This window comes from Chelonoidis abingdonii, chromosome 3 (genome assembly GCF_003597395.2).
Source record: "Chelonoidis abingdonii isolate Lonesome George chromosome 3, CheloAbing_2.0, whole genome shotgun sequence".
Taxonomy (NCBI): Eukaryota; Metazoa; Chordata; order Testudines; family Testudinidae; genus Chelonoidis; species Chelonoidis abingdonii.
Genome location: NC_133771.1, coordinates 12,387,289 through 12,404,773, shown reverse-complemented (window position 1 = coordinate 12,404,773; position 17,485 = coordinate 12,387,289). Strand labels below are relative to the sequence as shown.

The 17,485-nt window shown below is 41.9% G+C and overlaps 1 protein-coding gene across 1 annotated transcript in view; it reads right to left on the bottom strand.

Annotated features, from left to right (window-relative positions):
• PKHD1 (PKHD1 ciliary IPT domain containing fibrocystin/polyductin) overlaps positions 1 to 17,485 on the bottom strand; it is a 394,719-nt gene that overhangs the window by 202,632 nt on the left and 174,602 nt on the right. Inside the window, exons 38-40 of the mRNA XM_032796706.2 lie at positions 9,621 to 9,828; positions 6,537 to 6,694; positions 3,715 to 3,909 (exon numbers count right to left, since the gene is read on the bottom strand). Coding sequence (XP_032652597.2) covers positions 3,715 to 3,909; positions 6,537 to 6,694; positions 9,621 to 9,828 — 561 coding nt within the window. The remainder of the gene's footprint in view (positions 1 to 3,714; positions 3,910 to 6,536; positions 6,695 to 9,620; positions 9,829 to 17,485) is intronic.

Sequence of the window (17,485 nt, the reverse complement as noted above, 5' to 3'; positions counted from 1 at the left end):
CTTAAAGGTGATGTTTTTGTACAAACTATTATTCATCAACTCTGATGCTGCTTGATTAAGTCAACTTGCTGTGATGCTCCAATGAGACAGATCACAATTTAAGCTGTTCACTCTTACCAAATTTTGCAATTTTTTAACAACCTGCAAGTATTGCTTATATGATGAATTTTACCCCCTCAGCCCCACAATGATTTCCAACTGGTAAAATGTTTGCAACATTGTGACATTGCATCACAACATAATGAGGTTTTAAAGCAGCATCATAACATTTCAAAGTACCGTGGCATCATGCTTACACAAATATATCACACTTTCTAAGATGTCACTATATTAAGTGAATTTGCTTCACAGCAATGTCATGCAAGTGAATTTTTCTTTATACGACAAACTTTGAAATGTGGCCAGTTTAGCACAATCACACAAGAAGCCGAACATATGCCATCCAGTGATCCGCAAAGCAAGAATAAAAATGTCATTACGCTGTAAGAGATCTTTTATATGCAACCCAGTAAGCCATGTGCAAATTAGCAGAAATGACTAACGACAGGCCAGTGTGGGCTACATGCCAGGACAAAGGCAAAGCTTGCTCAGCTGATGTTCATATCCTGGACTTGATCTAGCTCCCTTTGACACCAATGGAAAGACTCCCATTGGTATGAACAGGAGCTGAAGGGCCCTACAACAGTCACCAGACTTTACTAGCAGTCTGCAGTAGTGATGGACAAACCTTAAAAGACTGAAAGTCCAGGTTAATTAAACCAACCCCATGAGATTACAGTAAGGGAGGTCTAGGCTGGATATTAGGAAACACTATTTCACTAGAAGGGTGGTGAAGCACTGGACTGGGTTACCTAGGAGATGGTGGAATCTCCATCCTTAGAGGTTTTTAAGGTCCGGCTTGACACAGCCCTGGCTGGGATAATTTAGTGGGTTTGGATCCTGCTTTGAGGAGTGGATTGGACTAGATGACCTCCTGAGGTCTCTTCCAATCCTAATCTTCTATGATTTTATGAATTATATTATTCTATGAAGTCTGGCTAGGAATCTCATGAGAACCAACTTTACCCATGAGCTTTCCAGTTCTTCAGTTGCTGGACTGAAACTAATGAAATAAGATCATTCTTAGTATTTTACTTCTGTTTCCAGTGCTGGCCAGACCATGACTACATACAGAAGCAGCAAAAATGAAATATAATTTGAGACGGGCTGCAAGGCAGAGGGGGAAAACAATTAAATATCTTAAAATCTTCAACAAGATTCATTAGGGGTTGAGTTCTAGGAATGGATAAAACTTAATGTGGATTTCTTATTTAATCGAACCACCCCTAGTCTGAAACACATTTCATGAAGCACAGAGAGAGACCCCTAAATACAAAATTTGGTTTGGTTTGGAATGTGGATTTTGAAGAAAACATAGAATCATAGAATTATAGAACTGGAAGGGACCTCAAAAGGTCATCTAGTCCAGTCTCCTCCACTCATGGCAGGGCTATATTATCTAGACCATTCCTAACAGGTATTTGTCTAACCTGCTCTTAAACATCTCCAATCATGGCGATTCCACAGCGTCCCTAGGTAATTTATTCCAGTGTTTAACCACCCTGACAGTTAGGAAGTTTTTCCTAATGTCCAACCTAAACCTCCCTTGCTGCAATTTAAGCCCATTGCTGCTGCTTCTATCCTCTGAGGTTAAGAAAAACAATTTTTATTCCTTCTCCTTGCAACAACCTTTTACATACTTGAAAACTGTTATTGTGTCCCTTCTCGGTCTTCTCTTTTCCAGACTAAACAAACCAAATTTTTTCAATCTTCCGTTATAGATCATATTTTCAAGACTTTTAATAATTTGTGTTGCTCTTCTCTGGACTTTCTCCAATTTGTCCACATTCTTCCAGAAATGTGGCACCCAGAACTGAACACAATGCTTCTGTTGAGGCCTAATGAGCGCAGAGTAGAGTGGAAGAATTACTTCTCCTGTCCTGCTTACAATACTCCTGCTAATACATCCCAGAATGATGTTTGCTTTTTTTGCAACAGTGTTACACTGTTTGACTCATATTTAGCTTGTGGTCCACTATGACTCCCAGATCCCTTTCCACAGTACTCCTTCCTAGGCGATCATTTCCTGTTTTGTATATGCACAACTAATGGTTCTTTCCTAAATGGAGTACTTTGCATTTGTTCTTACTGAATTTCATCCTATTTACTCCAGAACATTTCTCCAGTTTGTCCAGATCATTATAGTAGCTCCACCTAAGTTGCAGTTCCCTGGTTTATTTATGAAAAGGTTATGTGAGGCAGAATCAAAAGCTTTACTAAAATCAAGATATACCATGTCTAATGCTTCCCCCCATCCACAAGGCTTGTTACCCTGTCAAAGAAAGCTATCAGGTTGGTTTGACATGATTTGTTTTTGACAAATCCATGCTGACGGTGATTTATCATCTTATTATCTTCTAGATGTTTGCAAATTGGTTGCTTAATTATTTGTTCCATTATCTTTCGGGTACAGAAGTTAAGCTGACTGGTCTGTAATTCCCTGGGTTGTCCTTATTTCCTTTTTTATAGATATATTTGCACTATATTTGCCCTTTTCCAGTCTTCTGGAATCTCTCGCATCTTCCATCACTTCACAAAGATAATCGCTAATGGCTCAGATATCTCCTCAGTCAGCTCCTTGAATATTCTAGGACACATTTAATCAGACCCTGGTGACTTGAAGACATCTAATTTGTCCAAGTAACCTTTTTCTTTCGCTATTTTAGCCTCTTTTGATCCTCCCTCATTTTCATTGGTATTCAATATGTTGGATGTCCAATAACCACCAACCTTCTTGGTGAAAACCGAAACAATGAAGTCATTAAGCACTTGTGCCATTGCCACATTTTCTGTTATTATTCCCCCCACCCGATTGGTCCTTGGTCTTCCTCTTGCTTCTATGTGTTCGTAGAATGTTTTCTTGTTACCCTTTATGTCTCTAGCTAGCTTGATCTCGTTTTGTGCCTTGGCCTTTCTAATTGCTTGTGCTGTTTGTTTATATTCAACCTTTGTAATTTGACCTAGTTTCCCCTTTTTGTAGGTCTCTTTTTTTTATTTTTAGATCACTGAAGATCTCCTGGTTAAGCCAGGGTGGTCTTTTGCCATACTTCCTATCTTTCCTATGCAGGTGGATAGTTTGCTCTTGTGCCCTTAATAATGTCTCTTTGAAAAACTGCCAACTGTCTTCTATTGTTTTTCCCCTTACACTTGTTTCCCATGAGATCTTAACCTACCAACTCCCTGAGTTTGCTAAAGTCTGCCTTCTTGAAATTCATTGTCTTCATTATGCTGTTCTCCCTCCTACCATTCCTTAGAATCATGAACTCTACCATTTCATGGTCATTTTCATGCCCTCGTTCAATCAGTGGAGGCTTGATTCATGGCATTTCTTGGGCCTATCTCTGAACTATAATAATCATCAATAGCACCTATTTCTTATACAGTATAGCAGTTTTCATCAATAGATCCCACGGCACTTCACAGACTTTAGTGTCTCTACCTTGACAAGACCCCCGAGAGTCAGGGCAGTGCTATTGTCCCCATTTTACAGATAAGGAGCTGAAGCACACAGAGACTAAGTGACTTGGCTGAGTCCACAGAGGAAGTTGGTGGCAGAGCAGGTAATTGAACCAAGGTCTCTCAAGTGCTAGGCAAGGGCCCTAACCAGTCTCTCACCAGTCATACGGGCATCCCCGGCAATGGTCAGTGCGCTCAAGTGCTGCTGGAATGCTTGGCCCACGTGCTGGAATTGAACGCCTTCCAAACGGATGTGACTGTCCTCACCCTGGAAAGCCTGCACAATAATAACGGCCCCCATATCCCGGGATCCTAGCATCCTCTCACTCCTCTTGTACAGACATGCCGAGGCATCTGAAATACAGCAGAGAGAGTCTGTCAACGGCCCAGCCCCACAGTGACTCTATGCTCCATGCAAAGTCCTAAGCCATGTCTTTCCATGCATAAGAGCTCATCCTTTTTAGAGGGACATATATTGAAACCTGCAGGAAGCTGAAGTCATTTTATGCTTCGGTAAGCTCCTTCTGTTCAGTTCTAAATAGATCTGTGCCTGGGAAAGATGAATTTGACATTGATTTACTGTGGGTCAGATTCGTGAAAAGGCGATTGGGCATGGATGTATTTGAATTAAACTGCAACGAGAATACTTCAAAATTCTTTATGAACATTAGCTCTTTGCAGTACCTCTCGGAGGTGTAAGTAAAGACTATTACCCCCACCTGACAAGTGGGGACAGTGAGACACAGAGCTTAAGTAGCAACTTGCTCACGGTCAAAGATGGAAGCAGGGCTCTGAGACTGGCACTCAGATCACACCTCTCCCTTGTTGAGGATTTAAATGAGATTGAGCATGAACAATCCCCTTGTCCCTAGAGATGGCTCTTCCAGGTCAGACATGAGGCACACAGGTGGGTAGCATATGAAGATTTGTATGATCTCGGCCCAAGCTGTGCCAATTCTGAGGCTACAGAGAGATTTTCAGTCTCCAACACTGTCCAGACACTTTTAACAGCACAATTTTATTTATTTTCTTTTATTTTTAAGACAAAACTGTAACAACAAAATCCCACTGCGATGCTGGCAATTAAGGTGCCAGCTCATGCCAGAGCTGCACAGCAATTCACTTGGGTATTAGAATAAATAGAAGTGGTTGTGAAATGTAGAAGAGTGTATTTGGTGCTTAACCTTCATGTAAACGAGTGGGATGTTATGTGAATTGTTTTCACTTGTCTGTATCCTGGTATAATGGAGTAGCAAACATGTACATTGTACACACCCCGGCAACTAAGTAACCCACCAAACGAGCCATCAAATGAGAAAGAAGCCTTGTGCGATTCAAACGAAGAACTTGAACAGAAAAGAGCTCATTTTGAAGCAAGTGGGCATTGTGTATGATGATCGGAGGTCAAAGACTCAAAATGGTTCCTCTGTCCGTCACCAGAGGAAAAGCCCACGTGGCTTCTCACAGCTTGTTTTCTGTGAGAAGATGCTATAAGTATGGATTCCAGGAAAGAGCCTACATCTCTGGACAATTTGGACTCTTACAGGGAAGTGTACCAGATGCAAAGCAGAGTCCCCAGACACTATCTGGGAACCCTGAAAAGACTTTTGGGAATCTGGCAATTTATTACATTCCTGCCGCCATTTGGAATTACAAACTGTGACTCACCTGTACATATATTTTACCTACCTTAATCTCTCAGTAACTCTCATTTCCTTTTCTTAACTAATAAACCTTTAGTTAGTGTACTACAGAATTGGCTACCAGTGTTGTCTTTGGTGTAAGATCTAGAGATCTGGGGTAAGTGACTCGTCTCTTGGGACTGGGAGCAACCTAAATGTGATGTGATTTTTGGTTTAAATGACCTTTTATCACAAAGTCCAGTTTTTCTGGGTAGCAAGATAGACTGGAGAATCTAACAGGACTGTCTGTGACTCTATGATAAGACTAGTATAAATGATCCAGGAGTTCACATTTGTTACTGGTTTGATGAAATCAAATTATAGAACACACCACCAGGTTGGGGGTGTCTTCCCTGTTTTCTGACAGTCTGCCCTGAGGTAGGCACTCTCAGTCATGAGCCACTCCAGACAATTTGACACCCACCCAAATCATCTTCTTGTTATTCCTCTGACAACCACAGCTTCACTCTAACACAAATAAAACCACTCCAACTCCTCCCACTCCTACTGCATATCAATGACAATATTGCTGGGTGCCAGAGTAAACCCATGGGGCTGTACCAGCAATTGGCTGCTGCATACCAAATGAAGTCTTGTGTCAAAAGTTTAAAGCAGCCAGAATTTTAGTTTTAAAGGAAAGCATGTGCAGTCAGCAGTCCTAATTATCATCTCAAATTACAGTCACTGGGTGTGGTTCTGCTCTCTTTTACGCAGGAACCCCTGGGTGAACCAGGAACCCTGCCCTGCAAGTTAGTGGAGTTATACAGGCATAAAACCACTGTAAGTGAGAGGAAATCAAACCAATTATCTTTATTTGACCAGGTTTTCCAAATGCACTTAGTAACATCTCAGTCTTCTACACTCAGAGTACAAAAAGGATTGGGAGATTTTCTTTAAGTCACTACCTAATAAACACAATTAAAAGTTTAACATAAACTTGGAAAATGTACATGGAAACATTATTGTCAAAAGATATCCTCTTTTTTACCACTTTAGGCTCATTTTAAAATGGTGTGTATGTGTGTGTAGGGGGGGATCTGAAGATGGCTTCCAACAACAGCATGAGGATAACACATCTGCAAGATAACAAGGAAATTCAGTTCAACTCCTGAGACTTCATACTTTCATGTCAAACAATGTCTGGAAAGATAAGTTCACTTTCCTGGTGCTGAGTGGGCTTCAAAGTTATTCTGTTCAGAATAACAAAATGATATACCATAATGTGATGTCAAAGTAACAATACTGCCTTTATTTATTTCTTTTCCTTTGAACATGTCTCTATCCAAATAATCTTCTTACCTCGCAACACACCTGCTTCAGCACACGCCCTTAGGTGGGACATCCTCTCTCTGGTGAGGTTTCCTCGGACAACAATTCTCCTGCTAAGCAATGCCACAACAGCTTTCAGAGCAAAGCGCTGCCCATGCACCCACTCTTCTCCAGAGCTGTGAGGGTACCTATACAAAGCATAGCAACAGACACAAGAACATGACTGCCAGGAACGTCTCCAGGAAGCATCCGTTCATCCTGAGCTTAGAGATGGAAACTTCACAATTCAGAGCTGGGTCCAAACTAGTTTTGTTAAGTTCCAGGGTCTAGCTCTGAGTCCATCTCTATTTCATAACTACAACAGCAAATTCCTGTGAATTATAAAAGGATTTGGGAGTATGGAAAGACTCTGGTTGGTTTAAAGAGGTTTCAACATGTTCTATGCACACACACAAAAAATCAGAATTAAATCTGAATCCACCAGGTTCCTTCATTATGACCCCTAACTCACATCAGGTTCATAGAAAAGTTCACCAAGAGTGACCCAGGCTGAGCTTCAAGAGTATGAGCCAAGTGATGCTCTCAGCTAACATCTGTATATTTCAGACAATTGTGGAATGGAACCCAATTCTATTGCCATTGCAATCATTGACAAATCCTCACTGGCCTCACTAGTTTAGTAATAGTTTTGTTGCAGTTTTATATGTTTGAGCTTTGTTCATTTATTCCATCCTATCTCTATCCTATTCAGAAATATAACTGGTCAAAGAAAAGGGGGGTGCATGGAAGGAGAACAGAGAATTTTGATTTTTGGTGGAAATTCATATAATAAAATATTTTAGCCAAAACTCAACATATTTCTAGTTGGAAAATGTTGCCATGGTATTTCAGGACAGTTTTAGTTTGAGTGCCTCATGCTCCTATCCTCTTCTGTAGGCCAGGCTCCTGTCATAAACAGATAGCTAAGGGTTAATGTTTCTTTTACCTGTAAAGGGTTAACAAAGGGAACCAAACACCTGACCAGAGGACCAATCAGGAAACCGGATTTTTCAAAGCTCAGGAGGGAATTTGGGTTGGGTCCCTTTGTCTGGGTCTTCTAAGTGCTCTCCTCGGCTCTGAAGAGGATCTCTCTACCTTCAAACTTTAATCTGCTGTTTCCCAAGTTGTAAGTACGGGTAATAAGACAATAATAGGTTTTTATGATTGTTTTGTTTTATATGTGTTAGTTTTGCTGAATGTTAAATTGTATTTCTTTTTGAGGAATAAGCTGTTTATTCAGTTTGTTTTCTTTAGCCAATTACCCCTTATATGTCACTTGATAAACGAGACCATTTTAATGTTCTTTTTTTCTTTTTATATAAATGCTTCTTTTGAGACTTACCTGTTTGGATTTTTTCCTAGTGGGCTCAAGGGGTTGGGTCTGCACTCACCAGGGAATTGGTTGGGGGGGGGGGAGACAAGACAGGGGGAAGAGCTTGGGTTAGAGTTACAAAGCTTGCATTGCAGGACTCGAGTGAGGTGAAAGAAACCTGAATCTCGCTGGTTTGCATTCAAGAATTGAAATAGGGTGATCATCCACCGGCCCATCCCAGGGGAAGCCTGGGAAGGAAGTAAATGAGAACTAAGGGAGGGCGTTATTCTGACCTTTGTGGTGAGACTCAGGCATCTGAGTCTTGGAGTCCAGGTAAGGTTTGGGGATGGGACGCAGTAGTGTAGCCAAACACTGGAAATATTTGGCTGGTGGCAGCGCTATCAGATCTAAGCTGGTAAATAAGCTTAGAGGAATTTATGCTAGTACCTCATATTTGAACTCTAAGGTTCAGATTGAGGAATTATACTATGACAGCTCCCTGGTTGGACTACATCCCCCATGCTGCAACATGGTTTCCTCTCTTAAAGACAGGAGCTGCCGAATTACCTGAGTTCCAAGCCCTGGTACATCATGGGAGATGCAGTCTGGCCAGGAGTCCAGTGAATACAGCATGTTAGGGGCAGAAGACAATCTAACTACAGCTCCTGAGAGGCCCTGCAGCTGCATTTCCAAATCAAAAATATTTTGGTTTGGGGCATTCAGTTAGTCAACATCAACACCACCACCACAAAATCAAATTTTTCCACAGACACTTTTTGCAAAATTTTCATTTAGTCAAAAACCCAATTTTCCAGTAAAAACAGTTTCATTGGAAAATTGTTGACCAGCCCTATTCAGAATATATTGGGCCCTAATGACTGCCAAATATTGCTTTTCCTGGCCAGCATTTTTCAAGCAACTAGAGACCAAATGTAGGACTTACGATACCCACCCCTACCACACAGTATTTTACTCTGTACCCCTCTTTAATAATTAAGGGCATCAATCTCTAGTAACCCAAAAGACTCTGTAATGTTATCTCCACCATGGAAGCATAGACTACCAGCACTGGGCAACCAGGACCATCTCAGACACCACTATCCAAAAAGAATGAACATTCTTATTACACTTGGATTGGTTGTTTTATTTCTGGAAATGCCCCAGCTGTATGTGCCCTGGCAAAGAAAAGGAAAATTAAACCAAAACAAATATGCTCAATGTCCAATAGGGTCATAAGAAATAAATGTTACCTAATTCAGCTTTGCATATTCTACTCTCCTGCTCAGAGTAAATATTTTTTTAAATGGGTTCAGTAAAATATCAGCAGAAGTTTTTTGGGGGGAGGGTTCATTATCATAAATAAGGATGAGAAGCTGGTTTTGTGCCTGAGGTTGTAGAGCTTTTCATAACAGTTTCATAACAGTTTTGAAGATTTAATTGCTATGAAAAAGCTCTCTATTGGCTGGTTCTTGGTTTGCTCTTGATGCACACTGGAAGATATTATATAGTATTGGCATCACTTTATATTGGAATTGCTGCGATTCCTGAACCTGACTCCCATGCTTTACTGACTTTTTTTTCTACAAATGAAAAATAATCTGCAATAATTTAAAGCAGATTAACTATTCTGGATTAATTCTTATTCTGGAATAAGAGCATCTACATAGGGAGTTAATCAGGAATACTTAATCAAGAATAACTTCCTGTGTAGACAAATTACAAGTTAGCTACCTGTTGTTGGGATTCCCCCATGACCCACTTACCTGAGAGGTGATCTAAGGTAGAGTTCAGTGTTGTTCACTGCCTCAATTGTGACAATTTCCTCTTGCTGATACATATCTCCAGGACTGGTTCCACCCACAACAACTTCATCCCCAGGCTGCCAGTCGACAGGCTCCTCTAGGAATATCCTAGAGTCGTTAATGCAAGCTGCTGACTTCAGGTGTGTGGACACCACTTGTGGCACCCAACCTAGGAATGATACATGAAGAAATGAACTGGGTAGTTATCAGTCACAAAGCAGGACTCGACAAATCACATTAGCTGAGTGCTTAGAAAATACCAACTAGTCATTCAGACTGTGACCAGGAGTACCCTAAAAAGTTACTTTGAACCAGCTACATTGCTCAAGGGCTGTGAAAAATCCACACCCCTGAACAATATAATTAAATGTAGCTAGCGCTAGGTCGGAAGAATTGTTCCAATGACCTAGCTACCACCTCTCAGGGAGGTGTATTAACTACAGCAATGGGAGCACTTGTTACCCAGGGTTCTTTCAACCCAAATCTCTTGGTAACTTTTACTTTGTGCGAGGAGGTGTCAGGAAATAAATCAGGGGACACACAGCCAGCTGACCGATAGATGGCTGGCACAAACAGGACAGCACAAGAGTGCTTTCACTTAAAGCTAAACTTTACTTAGTCTCAAGCACTTACACACATCCACAACAGATTAGTAAAATACCCCCAACCTTCGATAATTAACAAAGCCCTGTGTGGCTCTCGAGTGAAATAGTGGCAGGCTTCTGGTGACCAAATCTTCTGTCTGCCGGTGGGGACCACAAGATGTATCCAGAGGGAGATTCCAAAAAGAGTTCAAAACAGTTCCCAAATGAGTTCAACTATCTCAAGTTTTTACCCCTTATTTATACATTAGTAATAGAATGACATGTCCCTTAAAGAATACTTGTTAAGCAAGTAGTTCCAATGGGAAAGCAAGAGGCTCCTTCTGATTATTGATGAACCAGGGGTGGGTTTTTCCAGAGTTCGAAGCCTTGAGACCTCAATAGACATTCCTGGGGCACATCCTGCTCTTTTAAAATGCATGTATCAGCAACTTCAACACAATTCTTATCAGGAAGGACGTGGGGTCAAGCTGCCCTTTCTGTGGCACCCCAAACCTCCCCCCGTCAGCCTTGGTCAAGCTGAGACTGCTGAATGTTCAATTTACAGCTTGCTGACTAGGCCGCCTTTAACAATAAGCCATAGTGGTTTCAGTCACTTTACTGGTTTGCCAAAGTCTCCCCATACACACTCTCCCTGTTGCTGTAGCATGTCTACACAGAAGTGCTGCAACTGAGCCACTGTAGCGGTTTAAGTGTAGACATAGCCTTTGTTACAGTCAATCACTGACTTGCAGCTATAGCAGTGGATAGACTAATTCTGCAAAAGAGTATCTGTGATCATTTGTTGGATTACTAAAACAGAAACATTGTCACAGCGAATTCATGGTTTTCCCACTCTATTGATGTCATTTGCTGCAAATATTTGAACAAGTGTGGTTGGTTGTTCAAAAGGATGTTTGTGGAAAGCGAAAGCGTTGTGAAGATCCATGAGAATGAGTGTTTGTGCCAGATGCGTTTGCATAGCCATCTCTAAATCATAGAACAGAAAGAATACCATGGCCAATATATTCAAGAAACTAGTGATTGCCCCCCAACTGGGAAAATCTGGCCATTTTAAGCTATAATTAAAAAAAAATACTGAATTGCTAACGATATTGCAGTGCTATACACAATTACTGTCATTTTCCTGAACATTTTTGTTGCATTTTTGTTTTTTATTTTACACATTTATATGGAAAATGTCTCTCCAAATCCCAATCTACATTATTACATTCAAACAATCTAAATTCCTCATAAGTTTTCATTTCATATCATCTGCTTTCTTGCTTCCTGTCTTGAACTGTTATGCAACGAAGTGGGGGCTGTTGAAGGGTTGCCATGTTCTGTGCAGGAGATGGCTGTACATAGGTGTCCAGGGATCCTTCTGGATGAAATGCACCAGATACGGCACATAACAAATATCTTGATCATTTTGGCTTTTAAAACCATTTGAAAAAAGCTTCTGGCCAGAATAAGCTTGCTAGGAACTGAATATGGTTTAAATAATATGTTGATGAATAACTATTAAAATAAAGTGAGGCATTGCCTCTCTCTCTTCATTATACCATCTCTTCACACTGCTTTGGGAATCCTGTCTTAACCTATAATACGGATCCGTATCTAGACAGAATCTTAATGTGGATATGCCTTAATGAGTTAAAATTGACTCAACAAAGAAATGTTGGGAATATACTTATAGTACAGGCAACCTTTGGCACGCGGCCCATCAGGTAATCTGAAGACAGGCTGCGAGACATGTTGTTTACGCTGACCATCCCTGCAGCCTGCCACTTCTCGCAGCTCCCATTGGCTGGGAACGGCAAACCACGGCCACTGGGAGCTGGCCGTGCCTGCAGATGATCAACGTACACAAAATATCTCACAGCCCGCCTTTGGATTACAATGATGGGCCGCGTGCCAGAGGTTGCTGACCCCTGTGACAGTACAAGTGTGTCTCTGAAGATGACCTCTAAGGATTTGTCTACCTGCGAAACACTACAGCAGCTGTGCCACTGTAGCTGTTCAGTGTAGACACTGCCTATGCTGACGGTGTTGGTTTTGTAGTGGTTGTTAAAAAATAAGATTTCGATGACAATGACATTTTTTGTCATTATTCAACAATGACAATTTTTTACAATGACTGTCTTTTTTGCTAATAAAATTTTGAAGAAAATTTTTCAACATATTTCTGAATGTTTTTGAAATTTTGAAAATTTTCCATAAAAATGAGGAAAAAAACCCACGCTCTGACTTTTTGTTATTTTATTTTTTATTTTTCTCACTTTCTCCCCCTGCAAGTAAGTAAATAAGTGACAGAAGGAAGGTGAACAAACAATCAAAATGCATTTTTTTAAATGAAATAAAAATTGTTATTTAGAAAAAATGCATTTAAAACCTTATGTCCACAACATGGAGGAAAAATCATAAAATTTTGAACACAAAAACTCTTCCTTTTTTCCAGGAAAAATAATGTTAAGCTCCACTTAATACAGGGGTTCTCAAACTGGTGATCAGTACTCCTCAGGGGATCGCGAGGTCATCATTTGAGGGGTTGCGAGCTGTCAACCTCCACCCCAAACCCCGCTTGCCTCCAGCATTTATAATGGTGTTAAATACACCTCTACCTTGATATAACGTGACTCAATATAACATGAATTTGGATATAACATGGTAAAGCAGCTCTCTGGGAGTCAGGGCTGCCCACTCTGGCGGATCAAAGCAAGTTCGATATAACGTAGTTTTACCTATAACACGGTAAAAATTTTTGGCTCCCAAGGACAGCGTTATATCGAGGTAGAGGTGTATATTAAAAAGCGTGTTTAATTTATTAGGGGGGCTGCACTCAGAGACTTGCAATGTGAAAGGGGTCACCAGTAAAAAAGTTTGAGACTTAATACCCTTATTCACTAATCCTCACAGTAGTTTGCTGAGATAGATCCTAGAGGTATCCCAAGTAGAATGGTAGAAGGATACATAGACCCAAACCCTGGGCCTGATGGTATCAATGACAAATCTTTCATTGACTTCAAAGGAAGCATGTTTGGGGCCCTGGAGAGGCAAAGTTACACCACCCTTAGGCTATGCATTAAATCAGTGGTAAAGTTGGGAACAGACTTCTGGCTTCCAGTCCCTCACCCTTATAAGTGGACACACTCCAAAGCCCGCAGTCACCAATCCCTTTCAGTCCAATGCCTTCCCTCCTTTGGCCTCCTTTCTTCGCTAGATGACGTTTGCTCTAACTTTTTACATTCTCTTTTCTCCAGCAGACATTTAAACAGACGTATCCAGTGAGATCTGACTTGTGCAACAGCATCAGGGAGAGCACGTGGCACATATTCAACCTCCTATGATGCATTTTCCCTCACTCCTTTGCAATAGATCATAATTTACCATTAGCCCACAGAGAGTTATTGTCCTCCCTGGTTGTACTAAAGAAAAGTAATAATACCAGAAATTACCAAGGGTAGATGTTGTATCCAATAAAACATTTTTCAAATTATTTTAAGCAAGCTTTCCTCTTAGTTTCCACTTCTGTTTTCTGTGAGCCCTCTGTCTGCCAGCCTGATCTTTCTCTCACTTGCATTAGGGTAAGTCAGGAGTAACTGCACAGAAGTCAGTAGATTTATACTAGCATGACAGAAAACTTAGGCATTTACATCCTATTATTCTGAACCATCTTTGAATGTCTTCTGTGTGTATGAATGAGACAGTACGTTTCCAGCTTGGGTTACTGTAAGGACCAGGCCTTGGGCAATCAGGCATAACTATGCAAGTCAGGAGCCAGAAACTAGAGCCAGGAGGACATAGCCAGAGATAGAATCAAGGGTCAGGCCAAGGATCGAACGTAGGGCATATGAGCATGGACATGGAGTGAGGTAGGTAAGCAGGAACCAGCAGCAGATGGATATCTGGGATAAGAAGGGCAGGAACAGAATGGAAGGCAGGGCTCGGGATGCAAGCAAGGATGCAGAGTCTCAAAGCAGTAGACAGCCATAAATTCACCTAGATGCTCAGACAGCTTCCTGTACCTTCTTCTGGCTTAAATATTTCATTTGAGCCAATTGGCGGGGCCAGACATCTCTCCCAATCAGGAGTTCTCGGCTAGCTCAAGTTCTACCTGCTCCCTTTTCCAGTAGCTCTAAAGAGCTTCAGGATGGCAGCTGCCTGGGGTACTGCAGACCTAGGTTCAAAACTCAGAATTGATTACTGTTTAAAGTTGTTTTTTTTTCCCACATGGAGTCACAGGTTCCATAATTACACCCAAGCTTTACTAAAGAGAAAAATCAACCCATTAAGGAACAATTTTACCCTATTTGTTGTTTCTTTTTCAATGATACTTAAAAAAACAAAATAACTTGGTAATTATTCTCCCACTCTACTAAAGTGCTCATGGGAGAAGTGGACTAGCAGGCAGTTGAGGTTAGTATCATTGGTGGAGCAGCAGGTGAAGAAAGGGACACAACATGATAAGATGTAGGTGACAGCCTGGAGGCAGGGCCGGCTCCAGGCACCAGCGCAGGAAGCAGGTGCTTGGGGTGGCCAATGGGAAGGGGCAGTACATCCAGGTTTTCGGCGGCGGGTCCCTCAGTCCCTCTTGGAGGGAACGACCGGCCGCCGAATTGCCGCCAAAGAATGAGGCTTTTTTTTTTTTTACCCTTTGCTGCTTGACGCGGCAAAAAAGCTGGAGCCGGCCCTGCCTGGAGGCCTCAGGCTCCTACCAAACTCCATCCCAAAGAGAAACAGAAGAGAAGTCCTCCAAATGTCCTAACGTGATTTTGAGGAAGTAGCCAATTAGAGCCCAGCAGGCTAGTATAAAAAGAGCTGCAGGACCCTAATGAGTTCAGTTCCTTGTTGGAGCTGGAGGAGCGTGGATGGTGTGGACTTAGGACAGAGCCACGATGGCAGAGACTGGGGTCGGGGAACAAGAAGGAGCTCTGGGCGGGCTGCTGGGACTCAACCAGGACAAGGCCCTGAGGTAAGGTGAAGAATGTGTTGGAGCCATGGGGAAGTGGGCAGTGATGCAGTTTATTTAAAGAGATGTGGCAGATGGCTGCTATCTATAGGGTCCCTGGGCTGGGACTTGGATCTGTCGAGGGGCCTGGGTTCACCTCAACAGCCATGGAGGAAATGGCTTGGACTTTGAGGCACCCCAGAAGGGGAATTGAATTCTTTTAGTGGCCCAGCAGAAGTGTTGGGGACAGAAAGGTCCAAAGAGAGCAAAGACATTGCCTCCAGGGAGGGAGTCCTTGGGCACTGCTCCATATCAGAGCAGGAACAATTTGAGAGAGCCCAGAAGAGGCTGAGAGACAGCTCAAAGCAAGGTAGAGTGATAGACCCTGTTGGACTGATTGAGGATCCAGCCCAGGGATAGGTCTGCAGATAAAGAGACGTTACAGAGTCCAACAGGGGGCCTAACTCGGAAGGGATTTGTTTGTTTTGCACATGGACAGAGTGTGACTTGGCCAGAGGGCTGAGTCACCAAAGACCCGCCTGACAAGTGTGGGAGCTGACAGGGGAACCATAAGTGGAGGAAACTGAGGAAAAAATGGCAAGCATGCATAAGCTCAACATGGGGGTGGGTGCTCATGAGAGATGAGTGCCAACTCTCTGTAAAATGTGGGCTGATTATCCTTCCTTTTTCCCATATATTTAGTGTGTCAACCCTAGATTCTCTTATGTGTTTCTGCAGTGCATAGCACAATAGGACCTTAATCTCTGTAGAGGCCTGCAGGCTCCCTCTGAGAGTATTCAGATGGCCACTGTACATTTGTAAAAATATTCACAAATTTCAAAAGTTTCTTGGATTTTAGGGCACAAGATTATTGAGACAGAAAATTACATTGCTGGACTGCTTTTCTTCGCTATTTGCCATCCATATAGAGAGCAGGAAAAAAAATACCAGAAGACTACTCATGCATCAGAGATTATAAACAGCAAAACTCAGGAAGCAAACAGTTTGAGAAGAAACTCACAGACTAGGAAAGAAAGTGTCTGAACTATCCAGTGAGTACTTATAAATAATACAGATCAATCTACAGAAATCAGGATGGGTTTGCAAACAATCTGCAGACAGAAAGAAGAGCTACAAGTGGCAGGAGTTTCATTTGTAATAAATAATCTGACCATTGGACGAATCCATAGCAGAAAAATATTGGGGAAAGTGTTACGGGGTAATCTTGCATTGCTGCTGCTGATGGTGTACTTCCTGCTTGGAAGATAAGTAGAAGACAATGTCATTCTACAGGGCTGTATGTAATGTTGTAGTGGTGTCAGTCCCAGGATATTAGAGAGACAAGGTGGGTGAAGTAATATCTTTTACTGGACCAATTTCCATCGGTGAGAGAGACAGGCTTTTGAGCTACACAGAACTCTTCCTCGGGACCTGAAGAAGAGCTCTGTGTAGCTCAAAAGCATGTCTCTCTCATCATCAGAAGTTGGTCCAATAAAAGATAACATCTCACCTGCCTGGTCATTCTTCAGGACTGTCAATCTGGCACCTTTCACAACTGCTAACTTCACTTAAAAGAAATTTCCTCCAAGCTCTGATCCTTCAATATCAGCCAATTACATTTTGCAGAAACAGCTCCAGGGACAATAATACATTATAAAATAAAGACATGAAGCAACTGTCAATACACTAAAAACTAACTCACTAGTCCACACTGTAAAACATGGTTTTATGCAGCACCTCTCAGACTTGATGCAATGCAACTTTGTTTGGTCAAGTGTCTTTCATATAAACTGCATCCCAAACCGCTTTACAGAGCTAAATAATAAAGAGAGCAGGCAGTGGGTGGGATAAAATACAGACAGCATGGTGCTATGACATTGTAGGGCAAATTAATTAAAGCTGATAGGTGAGAGTTCCAAAAGTAACTCAGGGATTTCAGTGCCAACTTCCAAAAGGAGTTGAGTGTCCAGCTCCCCAAGGCATAATGGAAAAATCAAGCCTCACAATCATAAGGCAACACGAAGAGGGAGACAGAAATTAAGAGGCATGAGCAAGTATTATTTATGGCAGGTTGGAAAGGGGCTGGGGGTGAGCTGATACAGCGCACAAATGCAGGGAAGGCTATTTTGGCTAGTGAAGCTGCAGAGATGAAGACTCTCACGCCAAGCTAGAATGGAGGTTGATTCTGGATAAGTAAAAGGAGCAGGAAGCAGAGGCCCAGATCTTCAACTTCTGAAAATCAGCTTCAGTGGAGCTATGCTGATTTAAACTAGCTGAGGAGCTGGCCCAGAACA